The sequence below is a fragment of the Micropterus salmoides genome, unplaced genomic scaffold (genome assembly GCF_014851395.1).
Source record: "Micropterus salmoides isolate LMB-PRFRI ecotype aquatic unplaced genomic scaffold, ASM1485139v1 Ms_hic_scaffold_6, whole genome shotgun sequence".
Lineage (NCBI taxonomy): Eukaryota > Metazoa > Chordata > Actinopteri > Centrarchiformes > Centrarchidae > Micropterus > Micropterus salmoides.
In genome coordinates this window covers 15,604,945-15,632,556 of record NW_024044348.1, presented here as the reverse complement: position 1 = coordinate 15,632,556, position 27,612 = coordinate 15,604,945, and the positions used below count along the sequence as shown (strand labels likewise).

The window sequence follows — 27,612 nt, the reverse complement described above, 5'->3', positions numbered from 1 at the left end:
GATTATAGATTTTAGGGGGGAGAAATTCATCTTCCCACTGTCAGGCTTGTACAAATATGCCTACTCTGCACACACTCTGAAGATCATCATAATTTATCTGAGGAAGATTGGGCATTATTCTCAAACACAACTTTTTAGTTACATTACATGAGGCACTTAACAATACATCCTGTTTATGAGCTTGGAACCATCTACACACTCATAAATACCACTTCGTGCCCTTGGCACAATGGTTTGATGGGTTAATTTATTTGGTGAATTTTTTAAATAACAAGCCCTAGGGTCGGCCGTGAAGTTTTGTGATTATCATCTGTCCTGTTACTGTGCTTTAACAACATGCCCTCACTGCTGGGCACAGCGATTAAGATTCAGTCCTTACTCAGAGAGACTAATTTACTGCTACCACAAGGTTCTTTTACGACAGTGTAGTGTCAATGTAATTTAAATGTCAAAACAAAGCCTTGACTATTTCACTTTGGAGAGCAAAATCATTTGCTTCAGAGTGACAATTCTCATTCTACAAGCCTGACCCTAAGCATAAATTTCAGTATTTTTTTTCCAATGTTACGTTAATAGGAGAGAGCCACCCATCTGACACTCCTATGCTGCTAGATGTAAACAAAGTGTGCTTTGAAGTTATTTTTATGATTAAGTGTTGAATATACGAGTTTATTTTATGGAGGTGGGGTTTAAATCAACCTGCCTCATATACTTGTCTAATTAGGAGTTTTCTAAATTTCCCTCAATAACTTTGAGTACAGGCATTAACAATCAAACTTTGTCAGATATGTTGGTATGGTCAAAGTGATCAGAGTTTTCTCTCGTGTTAATGGACACTTTAGCTGGGTCCCAGAAAGACAGTTGGTTTGATAGAAAGAAAGTTTGGAACTTCTGTTCTTTGCGAGAAAAGTTTTTGTATGACTGGCAGCATTGTGTCACGCCTTTTATAGGTACCCTCCCTGACAGTGATGGTTCAGCTAATCCAGGCTGTCAGAATGCAATAGGAGCTTCTGATGAAAGGCGTCTCACAATGTCATACACGAAACAAATGCTACTGAAGAGAACTCAAGAAATTTAAAACACATACATATGAAAAAAAACTATGGTTGCAAACAATTATTTAATCAATCAATCTAGTGATAGTTTTTGTCTATAAAATGTCAGAAAACTGTAGAAAATGATAAGTAGGTATTCAAAAAGCTTGTTTAAAACCAAAGATATTCAGTTTGCTATTAAATAGGACAAAGTATGGCAACATATTTTCACAATTGAGAAGCTAAAAGCAATGAATGTTTGAGTTTTAACAAAAATGCCAAACAATATATATAATTAATAGTTGCCAATTAATTTCCTGTTGATCAATACCTCACTTCAGTTTCATTTCAAAAATGCAAGCCATATCTCAAAAAACTAGCAAGAATCGCGTCATTCAAAAGACTTTCTAAATTTTTCTGTGGAGCATCTAGGCATCAATAACAGCTCATTCAACACAGTGAAAAGCCTTTAAACAGGGAGAAGCTACCAAACAATTCACTTGAATTTAGGTGTTATGTGTTGTAATGAGAATTTATCTTATTTTATAAAAAAAATAAAAATTTCCCCAGTGCAACTCTGTAAAACGTCAGAGTGACGAATGGAGCATGCAGCGTATTTTTGCTCATTTTTTGACTCAAACGGGTTTCCAGGCTATGCAGCGCTAATCTTCACAACCTCTTCACACTTCTTCAGCTTGTGTCAACAGCACTGTGAGTCAGTTAGCCATTCATATGCTGCTACAGATGGTCTCATCCCTCTTCTTCAGCTCAGCTGCTGACATGATTCATGGGGCTCTGTGTCTTGATTTAGGGTCTCTTTCATATTTCTTCTCGCCCACAGCAGAGAAGCATTTCTCTGAGATACCCCTGAGGCAATGACCCTGGTCTGCCTGGCCTGCCTGACAGGGAAAAAAAGAGCTCTGCTGGGCAAAACTGGACTCGACACAACTTACAAACACATACACACGTGAATAAAATAAGCTGATGCAAAAGTGTATGGGCAAAGGCAAACAAGTCAAAAAGTCTTTCTCACAAACACAAAATGTGCTATAGAATTAATTAATAAACAATACAAGTATAAATCAGGATTAAGTGGACAACCAAAACTGTGCAAATAAGCACTCGTTTCTTTTTTTTGTCAAGGTCTCAGTCAACTCATTAACAAACGAGAAAACTGACCATCCTACCCCTCACTATTTCCAAAGTCAACGGAATAAGCACGAAACTAAAAATTAAACCAGTATCACTCAATCTCAGTTTGTTGAAATTGTATAATAACAACCCCGTTTTTCCTTTTCCATCTGGAGTCCGACATTTTTTCTCCAATTTAGTCTCAATGGGCTTCAGATTGCCCTGTCAGAAAGGACTACAACGAAAGACTGTGCGCACCACTTCCTTATCGCTACCAGTAAATTACTTCAGGATCAGATACAGGCTGCCAACTCACAGAAACTCCACTCACCAGACACAGAGACAGAAGGAGAGAAGGAGATAGAAAATAGGGAGAGAGAAGAAGAAAAAAAAAAGTGTCAAGACATGACAAGAGGAGGAGAGTATCCCCGTGGAGACTGATAGTTTCCGTTGCTCTCAAAGGTCATCTGATGTTATCTAAAGATCATCTTCAGTCACCAATGCTCGCCTTTTTACACTCTACTCAACAGCTGGAGTCAAGCACCTGTCAATCACAACTTTCATAACCTGCAGCTACAACAAAGTGGCTTTCTCTTCCCAATGTAATCAATCTGGGAGTGAAGTACCGACTCAAGCGCTAAATAAGATGACCGAAAGAATAAAGAACAAACATCACGTGCGAGAGTGTGTAAAATATGACCTTTTGTCATGCCTGTTTCACAAACTTTTTGACGTAAATGTGCTGATGTTTATGGTATACACTGAATTTGATAAATAAGAAAAGTAAGTAGGAAAATAAAACCAGTCAATTAATCAATCTGTAACTGGTCACTCGTCATAATTAAACAGGAAAACGACCCACTTTCAATAGAGAAGTGTTTTTAAAATTTGTAAATGTGTATCAATCATATTATGTAGGGCTGCAACTAACAATTACTTTCCAGTTTACTATGTCCAGCACAATGTGACAGAACCCAATATGATATCAGTTGTTTTGCCTAACCAACAATCTAAAAGCCAAATATTCCATTCATTAACAGAGAAGACTAAAACCAAAACATTCACTTTTAAGAAGAGGGAGACATTTTTCATTAAAAAATTACTTAAATGATTCACTGACTATTAAAATTGTGGTTCATTATTTTCTGTTGATCAACTTTGATCAATGAATTGACAAACTGATGACTAATTGTTCCAGATCTAACATTATGTGTGACTAAAAGGTGTCTATGCCAAATGATAAAAAAAAACAGTACAGAGTCTAACATGACAAAACATGCTGAAAACCAATTGTAATATAAAGATCAGTTTAGTATATAACTCTAAACTTGCTTAATCAACTGTTATAATTAGACTGGGTAGTATCAGCGAGGTGACCTACTGAATATGCACCTGATGAAATGATTTCTCGGTTTATGATAATTATCAAGATTTATAACACAATGAATTTTGAAATTACATTTGACATTAAAGCTGCCATCATTAGTGACATTAAAGCAACAATGATGACTATCATTTGTTGGACAAAAAGAAGCCATTTGAATATTTTGCATTGGGTTCTTCACTTATAATTTCTTACATTTTATAGACTAATCAAGAATCAGAAGATTAATCCACACTGAAAATAATGAAAGATTTCAGCCCTATTACACATCCAGCTTCATTCTGGTCTGTTTGTTTGAAACACTGGTCTTCTTACTTGAAACTGACTCTGCTGATATTGCTTTAAATATGTCACATCATAAATTATTAAAATGTTGGCTCAGCTGTTACTGCAACAACCTGATTCCCCAGTGGAGATGAATCAAAATACATAAATGCTAGAAAACATAAATACATTTTAGAGATTTGAAAAGTATACATCTGTGTACTCATTTCTAGTATTGTACTGTATTGTCTACTATCCTAAATTATGTTTTTCATCATAACATTTGGCCATTGTTCTCTCTTAATTAAACCAAAAGAAAGGACAAAAAATACATAACACATAATATGTAAATACAACCAGCCAGGCAAATTTACACACCATTTACAATATCAACATAAGCATGTGTTGGGTTAGTGGTAGGTGACGCTGCTCAAAAGTTACAGTGTGATTTATATTTTTGGTGACCACTGTCATGTCCGCTTACTCGTCCTGGTTGTTCAGGTGATATAAAATAAGTGGCCTCAGAGACCAGTCGCTTTAGTGGCTTGTGGTGTGAAGGTATGATTAAACTTGAGTCATCGGGATGCAGGCGGCGGCCTTTCACACGCGTCAAGGGACACTCGCACTGTGGTACAGACGTGCCTCGACTCTCTGCAACATTGTGTGGAGCAGCTCCAGCGTGGTGGAACCGAGCAGATGGTGAACGTATGCGGCGCTCATGCATGTCATCATCACCTTCATTAGCTGAAGGTGACATATGACATCATCTGGACCGCGTGCATTATGGGGGCCAGAAAGAGTTGTTTGCTTCTTTTTCTTCTTTTTATTGCAGCATGGGTTCAAGGTTGTTGATAGGAGGTATTGTGAGTAATCACAATCCCCCCCCCCCCACACGCCTTCCGCAGGCTACTCCTCCTCAAGCCTCCCCCGTTCCCACCACCTCCCAGCATTAAGGTAAATAAGGGCTTCCAGCAGAGAGCCAATGAGCACGGGCCACTGAGCAGAGATGCATGTTTGTGTTGCCTTCCTCCCAGGACCCTGCTCGTTTATCTTGGCTGTCAGGTAAAGGGCAGACTCAGAGAAGGTGAAACTTTTTTTTTTTTAATAAGGCTGGCTTGGTTTCCATAGAAACAGCAGGACAACATTACAGGGACAATGATAGAGAGCAAAGTCTGGTCTCAGGGCATCACACAGTGTGCTATATTGTTGTTTGAGGCATTTGTGTTTGCGTCAAAGAAATGAAAGAGCTTTTTAGATTAATTCTCAGGGATCCTCCCGACTCAGACCTTTTACTGTGGGAGGTTGAGATTAATGAGAACATATTCACACCTAGCTCTCAGCTTAGGTCAGGAGCTAAAAGGTAGGTTTCCACTTATAAAGAGGTGCCGAGTCTTCTGTGGATACAAACTCCCCGATAAAGACAAAACAGACCTCAAATTACTGTTGCGCCTGTTTTTTGTTGTTTTTTTAAAAAGGAAATCATACTACAGAACGTAAGGCTATTTTAAAGATATGGGGCAGATTCACTGAACAGCATAAAGGTTGTTCAAAAACTGTCAATATTCCACATGCAAGCTACCTACGCATTCAGAACATTCTCCAGGCTAAAAGTGCATAAACAAGAAACAAATTGCACAGGTAATGAATACTTAATGACTACTACATTTTTCACTTTGTGTCAGTAAATGGGATGCATGTTTAGTTAACAATTGGGTGGAAAATCAAATAAAGAGAAGGTACCACATGCACTGTCAAAAGCAAAAGCCTGCAGCCATGAGATAAACCAAGACAATGATACAAAGATATGGGACTCTTTAAGTCTTTCTGGAGTAGAGCTCAACATGGATATGGTCCACATGTAGTCATAAAGTCAATGTGAAATAAGGTGCCCTTGATAAGACGGCATACAACTCTAATTCATGTGTAGACCTGTTTAGAGCTACTGCAGGAAAGTGTTGAATTCAACATTAGGCACTGAGCTTTTATTCTGTATTCATCCCAACATCATGATTGTCTCAATCACAGAGAAAAATACTCAGGGGAATACACTACCAACTCTCCATACACAAAACAAAACAAGAAAATAAATAACAGGATTTTTACTGTAGATGTCCATTATGGAAATTGCTCTATTAGTCTATTGTTTACTGGTCTGTAGTGCAGAACTATTTGTGCTGAGAACTGTGAGAGTTTTTGTTATGAAAACAATATTGCTGTGTCCTTGTTATTAAATCACAATACAGGACTTTTTTGTCAGTAGGTATTTTATAACGAAACAAATAGATCCCGCACACACATAGGGTTTTCTCACGAAAGACGTGCTACCTCTGCTCCCTCTGCTCCCTCTTTATGAGCATTAACTTCGCATTTTTTCCAACTCTTTGTTCCCCGTTTTTCCACGGCCTCTGATTTATATCCGAGGTAAAGAGGAAGAGTGCTCTGCGGGGACCGAGTGTGTGTGCTCGACGGTAGATGGAGGCAGGCTGATATCACACACCAGGGTGAGGGTGTGCGCTCTGACAGCTCATCAGTGGACAATAAGGCCTTGGCTGTTAATGTCCTGCTACCTGGCACTCTGCAGGGTCACAATCTGCTCCAGATGCTGGAGGCAGGCATCCAACTCATGGCGGTGGAGGGGGGACTAGGTGCTCGAGAAGCAAAAAAGGGAGTGGTTTCACTGAAAAATGAATGGGACTAGATAGATGCGCGCGCGCACACACACACATCCATCTATCAAGCATACAAAAGGGACTTATGAACTCAATTTAGTCAGCCAGACAGAGTTCTTGATTCTGTCACTTGGGATAATCGTCAGGATGTGGTACTCTGACCGAGACCCTGCGTCTAAAACCAGGCAGGATATAAGGTCATGTTGGAGTGGAACTCTAGCCATGCAGCACCCACACCTCAAGTGCTCCAGTGGTTTTGTGGTTATCTGCAGTAGCCAGCTGTCGCAATACAGAGGAGCTCTTCAAGAACGTCTCCTCTCCTCTTTCTCTGCCTCTCATCTTTCCCTCTCCCTCAATCAAAAACTGTCCAATCAGCCCACCCATCTCTGTCCTTCTCTCTTTTGTCTAATTTTAGGATGTGTAAAATCAATTAGTTTTTAGTGATTGCCCCAAAAGATTAAGACCTAGAATGAGTCCACACAAAAGACTCACCATTATGGTTGGTGTAAGTCATAGGACAAGACACAAAATTACCCAGTTGGTTCCCAGGCAGGAAAAGAGAAAAACCTCTTCTATTTCTTTTCAACTTTATGAACCGTTTAGTCTCTCAGGTACTGGGGATACTATACCACATTTATTTAAAGCTGGGTTTTTTTTTCATGGGATGGAAAGAAACAACTCTCTTACTTTCAGGCATGAGAGTGACTAAGAGGACAGCTATGCATAATATATTTGACAGTGCATGTTTAAAAGGTTATTCCTTTTCGTTCAAAATTAGGTCACTTCATCACTGCAAATGAATGCAGTAGGAGGGGTGAGTCTTGATGTTCTGCAGGGTGTCTGTTTATCACTTGAATTTTGTTATCTGTCTGTCACTGTCAGGGACAACATGGATAAGAACCACCAATCCGTGGCATACATCATCAAAACTGATGCAGCAATCTGGCAAGCTTCTGGAGTGTGTGTAACCCAAAGTGCAGAGCTCCACCTGCTGGTCAAAGAGAGCTACAACAGCACTAAAACAGGCCTGAAGCACAGGTATTTGGATTTACGACTACATGACCACAGTCATTTTACTGAATGGGACGCCATAGATTTGCCAGCAGGTTTATTAATGGATGAAGAGTGGGCATTAATATGTGCACTGAACAAAGATAACCAGCTGTGATATTCTGTTTATTTGAGGCAGCATATGGAGCATTATCTACTACATGTGCATACAGTATGTGTTTGACATAATTATTCTTAACTGTGTGCTGTTGAAGCTGGCTTTACTTCCTCATTGTTCAGGGTCCCACAGACTCTACTGATGTATGAAATTGTGAAATCAACCAATTTTTTTACCTTTAAATATTTTTTTTCTTTTATTTTGTTCTTATTAAAACACAATATATAGAAACATACTGAACTAGAAACTCTTTCATTTGTCTCAAACTGGGCTTGCAAATTTGATGAAGGTGATAAAGTACAGAAATAACAAAGCATTGTTATATGCCTAAATAAGGAAAAAAATCATGTCATATATATTATACTGGCTTTGCATAGGAGACCTCAATGCATCATCATCTGTAGGACTCAGAATCAAGTTTACTAACAATTGGTATACAATTGGAATTAATTAATTAATTAATTGGAATTCGATTAAAAAATGTGTTTGTTTTGAGCTGTTAAACAGGGGTAGGGGCTCCAGGACCCGAAACAGAACATTAGAGTTAATTTACATGTATTTCAAACCTGGGGGTCTGGCCCACTGCAAGGGGTTGCAAAGTGGATCTTAGTGGTCACGAGATGATTAAAAGCATAATGTTAAGCATGAAAATATATTTTTGCAACATGAGAATGTTTTTATCAAACTTTGCTTTCTTCTAATTATTGATATAAATCAGTCCAGGAAGGAAAAATGCCTCTTTGATTAACTTGGAGACACATGCAACCTGTGATGAGCGGTGAAAAGGTTGCCGAGCTGAGGTCTATTTTAGCTCCAACAACCCTCAGTGAGGAAGTATGTTCCCAGAGCAGGCTGGGATAACCTAAGCTCTTGATGCTTCTTCAGTGGATTCCTATTAGCAGAGCTTAAAAACTGTCATTTCAGTTAAGCCAAGGCAAATCACCTGAGCTTCACGTCTAGTGGGGGATGGAAGCGTAATGAGATAAATTACAAAATAGGCAAAAGAGGAAATAGTTTTTGAGAAAAAGAACAGAACCAAATAAAATAGATATGAACAGAGCAGAAAAGACCTACATTTTCAAAATCAATCGTTTCCTCTGCTAACTGAACACACATTGAGGAGAGGCCCGCTCTACGACTCCAGGGCTCTTATTACCATGTCATTAACCTCTACAGGATTAACCAGGCTGCAAAGAGACACAGGCAAAGTCAAAGGTCAGTGCTCAGACACCCACTCCAGCATGAAGGGTGGCCTATTAAACAAAAGGCCACACTCATATCTGCCCGCCTGTCTTCAGGCATCTTTTCGATACATACTGTAACATTCAGCCCACAGCACTAACCCCGCCGTAGTAAATTCCAACAGCATGCAAGGTCAGTTGCCTTATTAAAAATAAAACAACGATTGTACTCAATTAGAAAAAAGCTCTTTGAAAATATAAACACACCGGCAAACACCTGGTGTGTGTTGGCATCCGTGAGACAGACTGCAGTTGGGGATGAATTAAAGAGAGTCTACACCGGAGGAGGTAATCATGAATAAAACATCACACCTTCGTACTTGTTGAGGCTGTAGCTTTTTAGCACTGTGATAACTCCTGGTAGTTGTCCCCCCCTTTGGAAGGGAGAATGGAAAAAGAAGACTTTTTTTTTTAAACAATAAAATACATTCCGAAGTAGGTTTGCTGCCTTGCACACACTCACAATTAAGTTTTAAGATCAGGTGTCAAACTGAATTAGAAAGTAAATGCGTGGCAACTGAAAAGGAATGAGAATCCCTGTAATCCCTTGACTAATGCAATTTTGCCTTTGTCAGTCTGTTACTCCAACAAAGAAACAAAGACGAAATGGTAGCTGGTGTGTGACTATGTGTGTGTGTGTGTGTGTGTGCACACTTATAGAGAGGGGGCAGCTCATGGCAACCTGCCATTCCTTCAGTGTGTGTGTATCCATGACAGATGGAGAAAGAATGTGGGTATGTGTTAACCTTTCTGCCCAAATGGGGACAGTGTCTCCAACCAAAGAAGATCACCCTCATGTCCACAGATTGAGGGATGTTTCACCATTTTATTATTTACTTCTTGCTATCCGGTGACATTAATCACAAGACAAAGTGGGTATGGATTATCATTTCTCAATACTACTGCTGATACAATACCAGAATTTTGGTTCTCATATAAACAGTTTTTTTTCTATAATCAATATTTTTATACTTGGATCACATGAGCACCCACCAACTATCATCTACCACCGCATTTTCCCCTCAACTCTATTTTTTGGTTCTTTAAGCAAATTGGTTTAATAGCAACTTCACGGTTTTGGTTCAATCTCAATGTTCTCACCAGTGTTGTTTTCAGCCACAGCAGGCAGCTGTTATCAGCATAAAAAGCTCTAAAAACAAATTGTACACTGCCTGCTCAGCAGCAGACAGACAGAGTTAGTGACTAGCTGGTGAACATAGTGGAGCATTGAGAAACTAAAGAGCCAGATATTTCCCTCAGGAATTGGTGGAGACCAAAAGCAGAGCTAAAATACAGTGAATGTTGGACTTACATTCATCATGTGGCCTCAAATACAACTTCAGATCCGCTCATAAACCTCTGGGTGTTAAAATAGGCAACTCTTTAGCTTAAAAAGGTGATTATTTTCATTGTTGTTTACGGATTGTTTCCACTACCCACAAGTTGCCCCCCAAAATCTGTTATTGCCAGATTAAGAAAAGTGAAATTAACGAATAAGTGAACAAGACTGCTAACAAAGCATTGAATACCACCTTTCGGTACCGACACATTCTGGTGTGGTATCCAGCCCTACCATACACAAATCTTGAGAACATGTTATCGTATCCTGGAGCAAAATAGCCAAAATATCTGAAATGGTATGGTATGGTAATTGCATCTTTTTTTTTCTTCTGTAAAAATACGATTAATAATAAACTGTGAGCACAATAACACCTCACCAGCCTGCACGTTGCTTCAGTTTAATGCAGAGACTCAATATGGGATTATTTCAGGGAAAATTAGCTGTCACAAAAGATGAAACATCTGTTAATCAGCCAAAATACTAATCAGAAAATGTCATGTCCAATCTTTGTCCCCCCCCCCCCAGCATGAGTGTATAAGCAGGGGACAAACCTGGAGACAGAGAGAGACAAACAGAGAAAAAGAATGTGTTTACTTAATCTCCCCTGAAGCAAGACCCCATCATCTTCTTTCATTCACATAGACACTGAGATGAAAGCTGCTTGTGTTCCTCCTCTATGATCTTATCTGATTGTTCTTTATCTTTTTGTTTACCAGGGACCCAGATGTGGACGTGCATCAAATCTCCCTCAAATCTCTGGCTCCTGTGTCATGTTTTTTTGTGCTCGCCCTATTTTATTAAATAAGACAAAGCTGTGGTGCAGCTCACTACTTTTTTAAGACCATAAAACAATCTGCCAGCACGCACAAAGAGCTGTTATAAAAGGCATCCGCACACATTCAAATGTAGTTTCTCACACGCACACACACACGCACACAGCAACTGAACCAATCGTTTAAGGTCTCTGAGGCCTCGATAAGCTTCTGTAAATCAGCCACCATCCAGCAGCAAGTTTTATTCCCCTCTCTCTCAGTGGATGTTGGGTTATGACCCGTAGGCACGAGGTTATTTATTGCTTTAGTCTCAGCTTGTGTTGACTCCCAGACACTCATCTATGGTTCTAGGCTAATAGAAAGCAGCACAGGGTTGTAGAGCTGCAGGAAGCCTGCTAAGCTGCAGGGACTCGATAGACTCCTCAGAGACTCATCTCCCCAGAGGATAATGTCCCTCAATTCCTCAGCATACTTCCTCTACCTTTTTTTGGAGGGAGTGGGGGGGAGTGTTAATGTCCAAATCCAAATGAAAACCTGTGAGTTAACCTGAGGTGAATGAGTCCCTGTGAATGTGTTGGTGCGAATGAGTAAAAGAGGAAGCAGCGTTAAAGAGCAGAGAGAAGCCCACAGACCATAAACATTTCCCAGAGGCTGCTGGCAGAGATGATGGACAGTCTGCCTATTCTCCAACATATAAGAAGCATCTCTATTCTCAGAGATGTCTGCCTCCCTTGTAATGGAAACTTGAGGTGTTATGTTGGAAGATAAAGGATGGTAAGAGTAAATTGTTATTGCCAAAATGAAACTTGAAACCTTGATACTCTAAGATGCTAAGAAGAATGTGAAAGACCCCGCCCCCACCCCCAACTTTCTTACCTTCACACAGCTGCTGTGAAACAATCTCAACAAGGCTGTCATCCTTTACAATAGACCGTCTAACCAAACTGGCAACCCCAACCTCACCGTAGTTTGAAATACGGGCCCACTTGCCATTTCTACAGTGCTGACAGCAGCTGACAGTTAAGAGGAACAACCACAGACAGAGGATATATGAGGGGGTCCTTGAGTGATGACAGCACGGGTAAGATGGAGAGCTGTGATGTAATAGAGACAAGGCCGCTGACTGATGCTATGAAAGAGGCCAGTTTGTCTGCTCCAGTTCACAGCTGTTCATATCCAAGATCTATGTTTGTGAGCACGGTGTCATCTTGTTTGTGGGGTAAGTATACATATACACACACACACACACACACACACACACAATAACATTATGCTGCCTAATATTGTGTAGTTCTCCCTTTTGCCACCAAAACAGCCCTGACCCACTGAGGCAAGGACTCCACTAGACATATGAAGGTGTGCTGTGGTATCTGGCACCAAGACGTTAGCAGCAGATCCTTTACGTCCTGTAAGTTGCGAGACAGGGGCCTCCATGGATCGGACCTGTTTGTCAAGGGCATCCCATAGATGCTTGATTGGACTGACATCTAGGGAATTTGGGGGCTAAGTCAACACCTTAAACTAGTTTTGTTCTGCCATCAGGGAATACTGTTTCCATGAAATGGTGTACATGGTCTGCAACAATGCTTAGGTAGGTGGTACATGCCAAAGTAACATCCACATGATAAGCAGGACCCAAGGTTTCCCAGCAGAACTTTGACCAAAGCATCACACTGCCCTCTGCTGGCTTGCCTTCTTCCCATAGTGCATCCTGGTGCTATGTGTTTCGCTAGCAAGAGATGCACAGGCACCCGGCCATCAATGGTTAAAATGTAAAATGTAAAGTGGGATTAATCTAACCAGGCCACCTTCTTCCCTTGCTCCGGGGTCCATCTGATGCTCATGTGCCCATTGTAGGCGGGGGTCTGCGTGGGCACCATGACAGTGGCTGTGGCTACGCTATCGCTCCTCACTTGCATTAATGACCCTGTAATCGGGTCACCGCTTTTCCTGCTTCTAACAGATAAACTTTGAGGACAAAATGTTCACTTTCTGTTATGAAAATGGTGCACAAACGGTCTACTCATGCCAGCATCATTCAGTGAGATGGCACTGGAACTGAAAACCTTTTCAGACATTATGTTGCATTAAGTGATGGCTTTTTGTCTTTAAGACAAAAATTTCTTTACTTACGTTCATGTTTCTTCCGTATTCGTTCAACCATGCCAGCACAGTGACAGAAAAAGCTTCATGTTCATGCAATATTTGGAAACTGATGCACGAGAGGGAGCAGAGGGATGTTTTAAAAAGTGGTGAAAATGAGGAATTCTCAGACAGGCTGCATCACTGATAGATTTTAAACTTATTTGGCCTTTGAAGCCTTAATTAATGATCATCATGACCACGAGGGACTCTCTGCCCCGCTTCTCACAATGAATCCACTGAACACTGGAAACATGAGGAGAGAGTGCTGGTTAGATTATCACAGCGGTTGTACGATGTTTTTTTTTAACCTCCTCTGCTCCGAGGGGAAGATTGGAAGAGGTCTGATCTGAGAAGAATCTCTTTCACAATGTTTGCTAGATTGTTAAACTGATTTTGTGTATAAGAAATGATGACTGAGATAATACATTTATTACAGAGGTGTTTAGAGTGGTATATGATTTCTCTATGCCTCTCTCTCTCTGCATGTTTTACCATGTGCTGCGATAACCTTTATGTTCAGATTTGTGCTGGGTCAAAAGTGTTACAGAAATGTTACTAGGTCCTCTGCCAAGGTCATTTTTTTACCCTGTTAGCTAGCTTATTTTTTATCTGTCTGTGAGCAGAATATAGGGATGTTTTCAAGAAATTAGCGGGCCTTGAACCAAAAAAAACAATGTTTGGCTTAAAAGTAAACCAAAAAGTAGATCTCATCCACAACAATCTTTGTTCAATAGCAATAACTAAGAAATTAACTGAGATTGAGACTTAATTCCATATCCTTATGGTATGTTTTCAGAGACCAGAAATCAATAAAATACAAAAAGTAAAAAAAAATACTGTTTACCTTGTTAAAAATTCTTAAAATTACATCTACTCCTTGTACCTCATTGCAAAATCAACTTCACTGAAAAGTCCATTCTCAGTGTACAGACCGATCTCTCGTGCACTCCCGTGCTTGCAAGTAATTTCATAAACTGCACATACAAAACAAAAGCAAGATCATATCTACTCTTCAACTTAGTTAGAATTAGGAGTGATGTGAAAAACATTTATTAATGTAAAACTGTTCAGATAAAGGAGCTGCATTAAATTGTTGACGCTACATGTAAAATGACATTCTTGAATGCTTAAAATAGGAGGAATAAATTGTGCTTTATGTCACTGAGTGTTTGGCTGTGTGTGCATCTGCATGTTGTTGTCACAGATATATGAACCAGTGGCATACCATTAAATTATCAGTGAATAATATTGACATCATGTTTGTCAAAACAAATGGGAGACAAATAAAAAACCCTCTCAATACAACAAACCTTTTTACAACGTCAGTACCATTCCAGCAGGACAGCCCGTCACCAGGGGCCAGCTCACTCACACACAGTTGATCCGCCAGGCCACCGTAGTATGTACGATAGAGACGTAGACTGTTCAGAAAATCCCTAAAAAAGCAGCCACATGTAGGCACAGAGTAATTCACTTGTTTAACAAGTGTTTTAAACAAGTGTTTTACATATTAATTGCAGATTTAATGAACCAAAATCTGAAAATGACACTTCTCTCTATGCACACATCTGTCATATTTCACCCACTTACCTTCTCCTGACAGCGAGCGAGTCCCCTGACTCTCTGACAAGAGCTTTAAGAGGGATGGATTCTCTGCTGCTGCTGTGCAGGATGCTGACTGACTGCGCAGGCTTCCTGCTTGGTGGGCCACACAGTTTGTGTACCTATTACCCAATGAGACAGACACAAATTTAAGTCTAAACACTGAGGGGGGAAACATGCATTTTAAATCGTGTTAAGCTGTACTGGTGCATGACCAATAAGACTTATTTCAGATGGCTGAGTGACAGCCGTTTATATCAAGGCCATTAGTGCAGCCAAGCCCATCATCTCCCATTTCTGAAAGTACTCCATGTGTATCTATCGAGCAGCAGTGACATTAGACAACCACCAGATGGAGGTGTGACGTCTCTATCTGAAAAGGACTCACACTTTAGTCCTGTGGACTTCATTTCATAACATATAACTTGAATGTGGACTGAAAGTTACATGTTTCAAGTTACAAGTTTCTGACCGCCTTGGAGCTGCCCATGTGGATGTATTTCTGGGGTTCTGGCCTGCTCTGAGACCAACCTGTTGTCTGTAGTCTGTGTCTGTGCAGTCTTTAGTAATTCACACCACTTACCTATGTGACATGGTGCTAGCAGCTGAAACAGTAGTGTAATTCAGAATAACAATTTTCCAGGACTGACTAAAACGCTTTCTCCTTAATCCATTCTTCTCCCACTCCCAGATTTACTGGTGACACTGGTTTTCACCTCCCACAAAGCCCCAGCACAGTCTCAATTCAACCGTCCTAAACAACACTAAAATCTCTCCTCAAAGACAATCTGACCTGTGCTGAGAGGCGGGGTCCATTTTTCTGAGCGTGTCCGACAGCATCATGAAGCAGCGTGTGAACTCCAAGAAGCACTTGCTCCAAATCCTGAAGCCCATGCATCCGTGCCGACAGGCCCTCCAGTGAGCGAACAAACTCCCTCCAGTGGGTGTCAATCTCTGCCATGCTTGCCAAACAGCCCCGCATCACATTGAGGCAGTAACCCATGCAGGGCTTGGACTGGGTTAAGCCCTGTGAAGAAAATTACTTTGTGATCAGTGGAGCTGGTAAAAACTTTCATTCTTTCCGATCAATAAACTCACTTCAGAAACATGTATCCAGACCTGGCAGTGAGGACAGTAGTGCATCTTGAGCAGGGCCCGTCTGCACTCGCGGCTCAGCTGTAAATGGTCTGTGGTATTGATGACCTCAATGCCGAGGTGCAGTGCCTGAAGAAGAAGCTTCCCGGAGACCCCAGAGCGAGCAATCTGATCAGCCAGGAGGCTGGGAGCTTCACCGAACGGTCTCGCATCACGGCGGGACAACCTTATACACTCAGCGTAGCCTGGTGATATGTCGCTGAGGCCTGGGTTGATGAGGTGATTGTAGACCAGCGGGAAGAGTGCGTCGAAGAATCGCTGTACCAGGTCATCAATGTTGAACTCAGACCCCAGCAGGAAGAGACTAATATCAGTGAAGAGTTCCCGCACAGGGCCCATAGACTGATCAGCCATGTTCCGGTACGACTCCTGGAGGACGGCATTAGTGTGATTCTCCGCCTGCCTCATCAAGACCTCAAATGTTTCTGTTGGATGGACAGCAGGAGAGAGAGAGAGAGAGAGAGAGAGAGAGAGAGAGAGAGAGAGAGAGAGAGAGAGAGAGAGAGAGAGAGAGAGAGAGAGAGAGAGAGAGAGAGACAAAAGATTACAGAGGTACTGCAACTACTATCCTGTAACATGAACAGGGCTATATAGAATACAGTGCCCTTATTGAGCTTCTTCTTCCATTAACCCAGAATGAAGAGACATGATGATAAGAGTCTCCGGGGGTCCCAGCAGGAGCTGAAGCTGCCTGTGTCTTTCCAGAAAGGGGGTATGGAAGGGAAGCCGGGAAGTGTAGGGAAGCAATTTGTTCTCTAATCAAAAACATCAGTGTAGAAGCTGCTGTGATGTCATATGAACAAAGCTACAGTATATATAGTGTTTTAATAAACCAGCCACTTCTAGCAAACCAACATGAGTGGCATCAGTGAGAGGAGAGGAGAGACAGACTCCTTGTGCCATGGGAGTTCTTGCAGTGAGAACAAGAACAAATGGATAAAACTGAGAAGAGAGATAGGAGGAGGAACATGACAGAAGAAGGGCAGAGGTTAAGAGAGGTGAAGAGAAATGAGGGAGATGAAAGGTTAAGAGAGACGGGGGGGTGGAGAACGGGAACTTTACAAATTACTTCCTCAGACAATAAGCAGTTATAATAATGGTAATTCCATTTGCATACATGTACAAGGCATCAAGCCTGCCTATAGAAGCATGCACACATAGACTCCATGCTTTAAAAAGGATAAGACCTTGAAACATGTACTATCTTTAGCACATCATTTTCCCACTCATGATTTTTTCCACCATCACCATTGAGGTACTGTATATGTCAAGCAAATTCTACTAAGCTTCACTCGTGAAAATACTGAAGGATCCTAATGCTTAAGTCTACATCAGGAGGCAAAAGCATATAATGCTGCTGTTCTTTTGTATGTCACAGCAGTGTATCCAGTGCTGTAAGCGGTATCTACTTTTGCTTACGAGTGTGTTTCTATGTGTGTGTTTTAGGAGCAGTTTGGGAAAGTGTGCGGATAATGCAGCCTTATGGCATCCAACGTAAGGGGAAAAAAATGTCCAGCGGTGCCGAAGACACAGTTGAGGACCAAAATAAAAGCCCGTTCCCACTGGGCACCAACAAATTATGTTTGAAATGTGAAGAGAAGTGCAGTTAAAGAAAGAGCCAGGACATGGTTAGCTTTGCTTAGCAGGGACTTCTTGGATGACAAGACTCCAGGAAGTCACTGTGCATGGCTAGGAAATAGTCTGTTTCATTAATTACTTTATTATTATTTCTTAAATACATTTGATTATACATGTTTGACAATAGAAAAATAACATATATTAGACATTATGGTATGATTTCCCTTAATTATGATAAGCGAGCTCTACATGTTCTACCAGACATGAAGGAATGACCTCAGCACAATAGAAAATGTTTCACCATTGCAACAAGCTTGCCTTTATCCCTTTGGCTCTTTTTTCTCAGTTTTTGTCTCAGCTAAAACCTGAGCCATGGCCATTCTCCCATCATGTGCTTGTCATGAGTTGCGAGGTAATAGTCAGGGTGAAGGCCTGGAGTTGCCTTGGGGGGGTGACTAGTGTGATGAGGGCTTAGACGGTCAAGTGCTGTACAATATGCACTGACGTGGAAAGATTGACCGAAGGCCCCCTGGAGAGGGGGACTGTGAGGGGGAACAGAGAAGGGTCTAGCATGCCTACTGGCGCACAGACTCAAGCAGTCAGCATTAAACACAAAGGTACCCGGAATTGAACCTGATCGCAGGTCTTCAATGATCTTGCGTGGATGTGATAAGTTTAACAAGACCTCAAAAAATCAAAGACGTGTGTTTATGTGTGGACGAGAAAAGAAGCTGCACCTCCTACATAGCAAGCGCTCAGGTCAGCGAGCTGCATGGAGAACACAGGCTAGATGTGTAAAGAATGGCAAAGAGTGGCAGCTGTGAAAGCGCAGTGCGGATGCTGTGTCTGTGTGAATGAAATAGACAGATAGAAGACAGGCACGCAGACAATCAGAGAAATATGTGCTCGTGGAGAACAGTTTGAGATTATTACAGCCCTTGGGTGTATGAAGCACAGCAGAGTTATGAAGGGTCCCACAGGGATTACAGTGCATGCTTCAGGGAGGTGGAGTTAATGAATCCCACCTGTCATCCCATATAAGAAATATGTAGTAAACAAATTTGTCTGTGTTTTATCACCCTCACCGGTTTCCTCTTGCACTTCCAGGGACGTAAATCCAGTAATGGAGTAACTTATTTTTCCATCACAGGTCCATAAAGGCAAGCCTAAAGGCATGGTTAATAAGCTGATCAATAATTCTGCTGTCTAAAAACGCTATACTGTATTAGAACACCCACAGAGAAGTTTCTAGCAGTCCAGGCAGTTTTAATGACATTATTGTTCAACAAAGAGAGAGTTTGAAGTGGCGTCTCTCACTTGGAAGCCTAGACCAGCGGCCAGGCTTCTGGGCAAGCCTGAGGAGAGAAATAACACCAGGAGAGGGAAAAAAGGAAAAAGAGAAAGAGTAATGTAGCAGAGTTACAAGTAGGAGAGTGAGAAGGAGGTATATATTTTATCTTTTTGAGACAGAAATAAGAAAGCCTATCTGACACTCCTTGAAACAGGCCAAATAAGTTTCTTTAAAGCTGTATAATCAATATGTTTATATTTACCAATTAAAATTTAGACTACATGTTCTTTAATTTCTTATATTTTTTCTAAATCATTATATTACCGCAGGAAAATCTTTTGAGAGGACCTCTGGGTGTGTTTCTGCCAGTCCTAATGAGGATGCCTCAGTGTGCCTGTTTTGCCTGTGTGTGTTCTGAGTGTCAATGACCCGGCTGATAAGAGGAGAGCAGACATGTTTGCATTTCTGGCAGCGGGAGGAACTCCAAGAAGAGGCTCAGCCAGCATGATAGAACACACTCTCATACTGTGAAGTGGCTTCTTTCACCGTTACTGAGGGTCTGGTCTGCTTCAGTTTAGTCTTCTAAAAAATGTTATGTAACTTAAAACAAATCAACTTTGACTTTTCTTCGCACATGACTCAAACCTCTGTCTCCTGAGTGAAAGTCCTTAGTTTACTTGACACATTGATCCACCCCGCCACAGTCCTTACCTGACTTATTCTGCCACTAGAGGTCGAGTCCTAACAATAAACATAAATATGGGTCGTAATAAGCTATACAATGATTTACCTATGCGGCCGTTTTTCTGGTGAGGAAGGGCTGGAATATTTGGAATTATCTTATTTAATTTTTTGAGGGGGGGCAGGCAAAACACAGAGCAATGAAAAACATTTGCAGCTGTGTGCCTGTCTCAATTTTAAAACTATATGTCCAGCTGTGTCACCAAATAAGGACAAACAGCAATAAAACAGCATAAAGGCAAAACAAACACAGAACAATAAAACAAGTTGAGAGAAAACATTCTTCATAAATGACGACTTAAAAAAAATATTCATAAAAGTGAATACATAATAAAAAGCAATTATCATTTGACATTGGTTGTTGAAAGATTCTATTCATGGTTACAATTTTGATTCAGAAGATTAAAATATGTAAAAAAGAAGGGAATGTGGTATGGGATTTTATTTCAAATGTTAGCATTTGAACAGAAAAAAGGACCTAAACTCATTAGCATGCAGGTTTCAGTTTCACAAATGTATTTCAGCATATTTCATTTTGATCTTATGAAATTTAACTGGTTTAAATGGTATCCATGTCTGATGAATATTGATGAAATTAAGAAAAAGAATGTGTAACTCTCAGTCCATCAATTAGAGCCACTATAAGAAGCTATTACAATATGCCACCCATCAACCTGCATGGGTTTCTCACTCGCCTGCTGGCATTGTAAACAAATTCTGATATATGAACAATTAATGTTTGAAAGCTAGGGTATCACTGACTATCATCCAGATATATTGGCTATTACATACTAATCACAAAGCCCCTTCAGTCAAATTCCTCCGTAACCGAGCTTTTCTCCACGTCTAAAAGGCTTTCAAATTTGATCCCATTTTCTTCCTTTCTGCCATAATTGCTGCACTTCTCATTTTCTTTAATGTAGGATGATCTGGTTAACTGTGACAGGGGTAGCTAATCGAGTGATGAGTTACACTTAAGGTCAGGGCTTCTGGTAGTTGGCACTAAACTAGAAGAAAAGGACCCCCCCCCCCCACACACACATCATTTTAGCACCTCGCTCGACGCCCCTCTGCAGCTGATTGGTTTGGAAGGTAATAAGAGATATTTTGACATAAAGTAACCAGATCAGACATCAATTGTCATATGACAATTATTAATCACTGTGGAAACTATTCAGTTTAAGTAGCACAACAGCATAAGTTAAGCCAGTTAAGGATGTGAACTGATAGGTAAATGCTGGGAGTTGCTTTAACCAGCAGAGGGAGACATTTCTCATTTTAATTTGTATCTGTAGGAAATGGGATCAGTGTGATGTTGAGCAGTACAGCAACAGTTCAGCCTGTTAAACCTAACCAAACTTGTAGCATGGTCCTTTCAACTACAGCCCACCATCTCCAAAAACAACAACAGACCACTGATCCAGATTTGTATTTTGCACAAAAATATTATACGAAACATAAACTGCCCCAGAATGGCAAATTTGTATTCCCAGCGACTCACCTGTTTAGGCTCACATACTACAGAGTTACTCATTGATTGGATTGATTAACTGAAGAATGTGCATCCAATAGTCTCTTCCTCCTCTCTCACCCCTGTTAGTCACCCTGATTTGCTCTGGGTATCAACTAAACAACTACAAATAGCTAAATGTAATTCTAACCACGACGCATTCAAACAAATAAACTGTTATTTGATATTAAGGTCAAGATAGGTTTCGTGGCACACCTTTTTGTGCTGGCAGTGAGAATAATTTGCCTTTTGTGACATTTCGTGAGCATCAAACAGAGGGAGCAAGTAAGTCTTTAATAATCATGATGGCGCTGAAACATGGCTATCAAATGTGGTTTACATATCACACTCACTTTGCTGTATTATTTACAACTCTAAAAGCTAAAAGTGGTACTACAATTTCAACAAAGAGATTAGCTGATATAATTGTTTATGGTACTTGTGTAGGCGATGTTAATAGACAATGCATCAACCTGCCTCTGCTTATTCATAGACATGTTTTTGAGAAAATGATCAGTCAGCTGGGTGATAAGATGAGTCTTTGTAGTAGATCCTTTTGAAAAAGACAAAACACCAAAAGCTCCTGCTCTCTCTCTCTCACACACACACACACACACAGAATAAGCAGAACCATGGTTGATACTATGCATGCTATGCATTCCTAAATCTGCGCTGTAATGTGTGAGCAAATCACATCAATATCAACTACTTTGTTTGAAGCTTCCTGTGTTTCCAGGTTTTCAAGCCCTCAAATGCCACTGGACGACCTCAGCAGAGCTGTTGAGCAAGGCAAGGATGGCTTTTATTAATGTGATTCATCCTCTTTGAATGGCTGTGACCACAACAGAGAAGCCCAGTGACATCTGATAGGCTGCAGAAAATGCAATTCTCCATCTCGAGAGGATGAGTCAGTGGCTCTGCGGGTTCAGCTCATCCCAGGGTAAAAGACACACAATGAAAGTCAGTGACTTGCGGGGTGGCACAGTCAGTACAGTCAACAGAAAACTATGCCTTCATTGTGCCTTATTAGAGGATGAAACAAGCACCCGTACGCTTTGTTGTTCCTGAATGGCATTCGAAGACAATGGTTTCTGCACAAATGTTTGTGGAGACAAAAAAAAACAAAACAGAAAAGGATTTTGATAGTTTTAAAACTCAAAAATAATTTTCCCTAAAGTATTTTGCCTAAAATTTGTACCAAATTACATAGTTCTTTCTGGGAAACTTCTTTTTTAGAGACACAGACTTCTGATTTTGTCTAGTGACTTCTTCTTCTTAAGTGACTGTGACAGCCATTTTATTTGGCCTAATATCAAGAATTTACTTTCACTTTGCTTCTATGTAAATCACCAGTTTAAAAATTGTGTGTTTTAGATTTACCTGGTAATAAATTAGGTTTATTTTAATACCTGACTCTCAGGCTGTAAACTGGAAGCTGGTCTAGTCTGACTGAGTTATGCTAACAAACGGACTCTTAAGCTGCTGGATATAGAACTTAAAAATAAACCTGCCTGTAATCTCTGCAAGAAGCAGCAGTACACGTTTACAATGTTAAAGCACTTATTCACCAAAATCCACTGAATGCGGGACTGTCAGGGTTTTGATAAGAGCTTTAAATAATCTTTTTCTAGCTTTTCTGGCATGACAAATTTTCACACAGGCATGTTAGTTTTCGAGGTCCGTTTTCAAGCAACACAACACAGAGCTTCCCAGGTCTGAGCTGAGGAAGTGTCTGACAACTTAGCAAGGAAGCTGGCTGCTCAGAAAGCAAATGAATGAGAAGACAGACGAGTGGCAAGAAGAGTTAGATAAGATAAGGCAAACGAATCAGACTTTGCATTGGGACAGCATCATGGTACACACAAACAAACACACACACACACACACACACACACACACACACACATCCTGGCAGACTGTGCAGTTTAGCAGGAGATTGAGGCAGAGCATAAAGTGTTATTCAGTGTGCACGAGTGAGCTCAGTGTACCTGCCTACATCTACTGATCATCTGATCTACAAACAAACCACAGAGTAAAACTGGGTCCTTTTATGCATGTGTGTGTTTTAGGGCATGTGCAAGCATGTTTGCAGGGGCACGGGGAGAAATGCATAAAGAGGGAAAGACCATATCAAACTGTCCCATCTCAAAATGCTTCTCGAAAGTTTCAACCTTCTGGATTGTCGATCTGCCTCCATTTCAACTTGGCAACAGCAGCACCACAAACACAGACACACTGACCACGCTGACCTGCAGATGGCAGGGGGAAAAATTCCTGAGAAAAGTTAAAAAGCCCTGGGATGTTTTCGTTTTCCTTCAGTTTCCATAAAGGGCGCATTGTTATAAAAGTGAAAACAGTCGCCTGCTCAGAGGTGTTACAGAAGTGTGTTCTGGCTCAGGGTTCCTCAGAGAATGACGGAGGGGATTTATTTAGTTAACACTATACAGGAGACGAGAGAAGAGGAGAGGAGAGGAGAGGAAGAAATGAAGGAAAGGGAAGGACAAAAGGAGAAGTAAGGGATGACATGAGGAAAGTGTCGGTTAGGATAGGAAAACAAAAGAAAAGAGATGAGGAGGACAGAAGAGGAGAGGAAAGGAAAGAAGGAATAAAGGGAAGGGAAAGAGGGGTGGAAAGGAAAGGAAACTAAAAGTGAGAAGAAAAGATGAGAGGAGAAAAGAGGCACATTAAAACCATAAGTCATTTTAATCTATTTTGCCTGGAGTCAGGCTCAGCTTACCATCAGCCCTTATCGCTGTGTACTTCCTCCTCCACATCAATAAACACGCTCCACCCTACATACATTAACAGTTTACAAACACATATTTAGCCAGAGCATATTCAGCCCTCTTGTCAGAAATCTCACAACACCCAACTAAACTATTACAACAGCTACTTCTGTCTGTCTGTCTATGCATGTGCCTTTCTCCTCTCCATCTCTCTTTCTCTCTGCTGCTGCTCTTTCTTTTCTCCAGAAGGCTTAAAAATCAATATTTGAGGCTCTGTTGCAGCTCTTCAACACTTCAAAGCGCACAGAGCTCCGCTGTGAACACAGCCTTTAATATGCCATTCAGGAAGAGAAGCAGAGAGGGTCAATAAAGTGGGGCACAAGTGCTTCTTGTAGGAAAGAGTGTGTGTGTGTGCCTGTGTTGGGGTGCATGTGTGTCAGATATATAAGTTAAATGTCCTTTCATACAAGCGGCACATGTAGAAACACAGGTCAGGTTTAGCACACGTTGACTTATAAACATTTTCAGAGAACACACACATCCCCGGACAGAAAGAGAGAGAGCTGCCACAGCTATAAGAGCCAGAGTGAAAATAATAATATCATAATAAAGCTTTCATTAGGTTTCAAAGGTGGCTCTGTGTGAGGCTGTCGAGGGTTTCCTGTGGCTGGCCTTAGGGAGCTGTTAGATGCCAGTGACGGGGCCAACAGGGCTGTCATAAGCCTGAATGGAGGGCCTAATGCACACAGCACGCCAGTGATTACTCTATTGAACTGGATAATTACATTAGATTCATAAAAAGATGATGTGGAACATTAGGTTCAAGGGTCTGAAAGTGGTAAGCTGTGTAATTTCACCTCATTGGTTTACAAAAGAAGAGCCATTTTGTTATTTATGAACTTCTAATTACAATAGCCCCTAACTAGCCATATGTTCTTGTAGAAATGCACACTGGCAGGCTGACATTCCTATATTGTTACATGTAGTAGATATTCTGAGACAGTGAAGTCAGAAAATTATTTTAACAAGTAAATCTAGATCAGAAGAGGTTGCAGATTTTAAGTTCTAATTTACCATTTCATTTTACATTAGCAGGTTGTGAAGCATGTTTCTTCATATACCCTTGAACTATGTGTTGGTAGTATTATGGAGAAGAAAACGCAAGAACACAGACAACTAAGATATGCCTTCTTGTTTTGTCAATTCAGTGTCTGAAAATAGTCAAAAAATGCAATTTCCCAGAGGCCAAGGTTGTTTTGTTTGGCCAACAGTCCAAAATACAAACATATTCAGTTTACATCCTATCAAAACAGAGAAAAGCAGAACATTAAAACCTGCTGAAACCAGAGAATATCAACTTTTACTTGATAATGGACTTGAACAAATTAATATTCATTAATATTAGTTGTCATTTTATCATCTGCTAAACAATTTATCAATTACTCCATCTTTTTAGCCCTACTTGATTTTAATTTTACTTTTTGTACTTTTGTCTGCGCATGTTTTTTAACCCTAATATGTCACACACAAACCCTAGTGATGCTAAAAGTGGCCTGTTATGCCAATCTGAAAGAGGAAGCAGATATTTCTAAGGGACAAATCATAATCAAAGTCTTATCAGCAGTACTGAACAGGCCATCAGACACTGGACGCCCAGCAGTAAAAACAACATTCATTTGTCACTCATGCCAGGATACTAGTGATAAGCAGGACAATTTTGCCATTATATCTGCCATGTAGGGGAGAAGGACAGGATGAGGGGGAAGAGAAGCAGAAGGGAGAGTGGGAGCAGACAGTAGGCTTGGTGTGTTGCTGTGTTTAGGATTTCATCGCCCAGACGACTACAGACTAATCCCTGGAGGCTCCTTCCTTACTTAGGAAATACTTCCTTCCGTCAGACTGACAGAAGAAGTGATTTCTCTTCCCCAAACAACTACATTGAAACAGAGAAGCACAATCCTAAGAAACATGCCGAAAGCCCAAAGTGAGCTGAAAAAAAACCATTATACTGATGTTTTCATAAAAACTGCAGTATGTTTGTGGTGAGCAGTTTCCTCTTGGTATCAGTTATAGAAAGTAATTTGTCTCAGTCAGATGTTTTGATGTACCGGCCCTAATTTGTATCTGGTTTAACGTTAAGTTGGACATCAAAATTATTTAAAGAATTCTGGTTTAACTTGAGGGCTACTTTCTAGAAAAAGAGCCTATTATGGCCCGAACCATTCACTTAACATACCACTAAATCAAAGTAGCATGGTTCGCGTGGAAAGCTGTGAGTGTCAGCTCAGTCTTTGCTGTACACTGCTAACAGTTGTAAATTTTGTAGCTGCACAGTCAGCTCTCCTGCACAAACATGACACTGGGATATTACATAGTGCTTGTCTCCACACTGCTCAACACTATGTAAATCTCTAAAAAGAAAAAAAAAAACTGTAAATCTGTCATAAAGATGCAGTTCCTGTTTAGCAGTGTGCTGTATCATCTAATCTAGAAAATGGCCCTAAGACTACAGCCAGCAGCCATAAATCTCCATTTCAAACGGCCACACAGGAGACAAACAATGTAAAGTGCTGACTGGTGTGTGTATTTTTAGGGCTCATCTCTATGCAGTGAGTGGCTACAGTGTAGCGAGTGTGTGTGTGTGTGTGTGTGTGTGTGTGTGTGTGTGTGTGTGTGTGTGTGTCAGAGACTAAATGTTACACAGAGAAAGTTAGTGTGTGTTTATGTTGGCAAGTGTGTGTGACTACTGATGTCCACCTATCGGACACAGCAGTAGTCCAGGATTCGAAGAAGTGTGTTAACTGAACTGGATCTCCAGCAGCAGTAAACTGAACACCCACACACACAATTGCAGAATGACGGAGAGTCAGCAATTAGCTTCAAGTCTCAAGGGTTTCTCGATGAGAATGCTGGGTATTACATATTATATAGCCTATATAAAGTTATTTATGGGAAAAGACGGTATAAAACTGTTATCTGCACACCTTAGATTTCTAAGACTGGAAACAGCTAGCCTGGCTCTGTGTGGCACCTCTAAGGGCCCTTTCACAGCTGACAGTCTGCACCAAGGTCGGAACTAAAGTTCATTTTTTGATACATTTTGATATATTTGGTTACTTTTGTTTGGCTTCACACTGCAATTATGCGAGCGCACCAAAGAACTTAACATGACAGACTTGCGTCATGTCATCATCATCTATGTGAGCTGCATCTCCCTATACTTGACATTGATTGGTTTGCAAACGGACATGCGTCTGACCTCAGCGTGTTGTCATGTTATATTTAGTACTTCATGGTCCGGACAATTTGAACTATACTGTGCAGCTCTTCCTCATTATTGAGAAGTTCCACATCCAGAAATCAAAATGGACCGAATCCAAACCCTGCTTCAGTTGGTTTACTGTTGAACTGAAACAGTATTGCACCTCAATATAACACTTAAAAAATAAAAAAGCAATAAAAAGCTCCAATATTCTGGAAGAACTGAATTTAATTTGAGCTTCTGGCAATGTAAGATGTATTTGATTAATTGTATCCTCTGAATTTGTGTTGTTGTAATGAACTGTGTATCAATAAAACAATATGGCATTACTACAGCCCCTACTATACTCGAGGCTAGTTCAAATTTGCCAAAAAACAGCCTCGTTGCAAACATTATATCGTACCCACCAGAAAAGGAGGAGAGACCAAAGAGAGACTACCTCTTTTCATCGTTTTTTTCATCGTTTGGTCCGTACCAATGTCTGGGGAAGGTTTCACACCCGTAATTTTGGTTCAGATCAAACTGAAAGTCAGAAAGCCCAGACCAAACGAGGCAGGTGTGAAAGCCCCCTAAATCTCACTAATTAACACTTTATA

General features: G+C 40.7%; 1 protein-coding gene across 3 annotated transcripts in view; it reads right to left on the bottom strand.

Annotated features, from left to right (window-relative positions):
* gpc5a (glypican 5a) overlaps positions 1-27,612 on the bottom strand; it is a 142,351-nt gene that overhangs the window by 99,500 nt on the left and 15,239 nt on the right. For all 3 annotated transcript variants that reach the window (XM_038701276.1, XM_038701277.1, XM_038701278.1), the window contains exons 3-6: positions 15,873-16,333; positions 15,547-15,780; positions 14,742-14,875; positions 14,462-14,587 (exon numbers count right to left, since the gene is read on the bottom strand). In XM_038701276.1, coding sequence (XP_038557204.1) covers positions 14,462-14,587; positions 14,742-14,875; positions 15,547-15,780; positions 15,873-16,333 — 955 coding nt within the window. The remainder of the gene's footprint in view (positions 1-14,461; positions 14,588-14,741; positions 14,876-15,546; positions 15,781-15,872; positions 16,334-27,612) is intronic.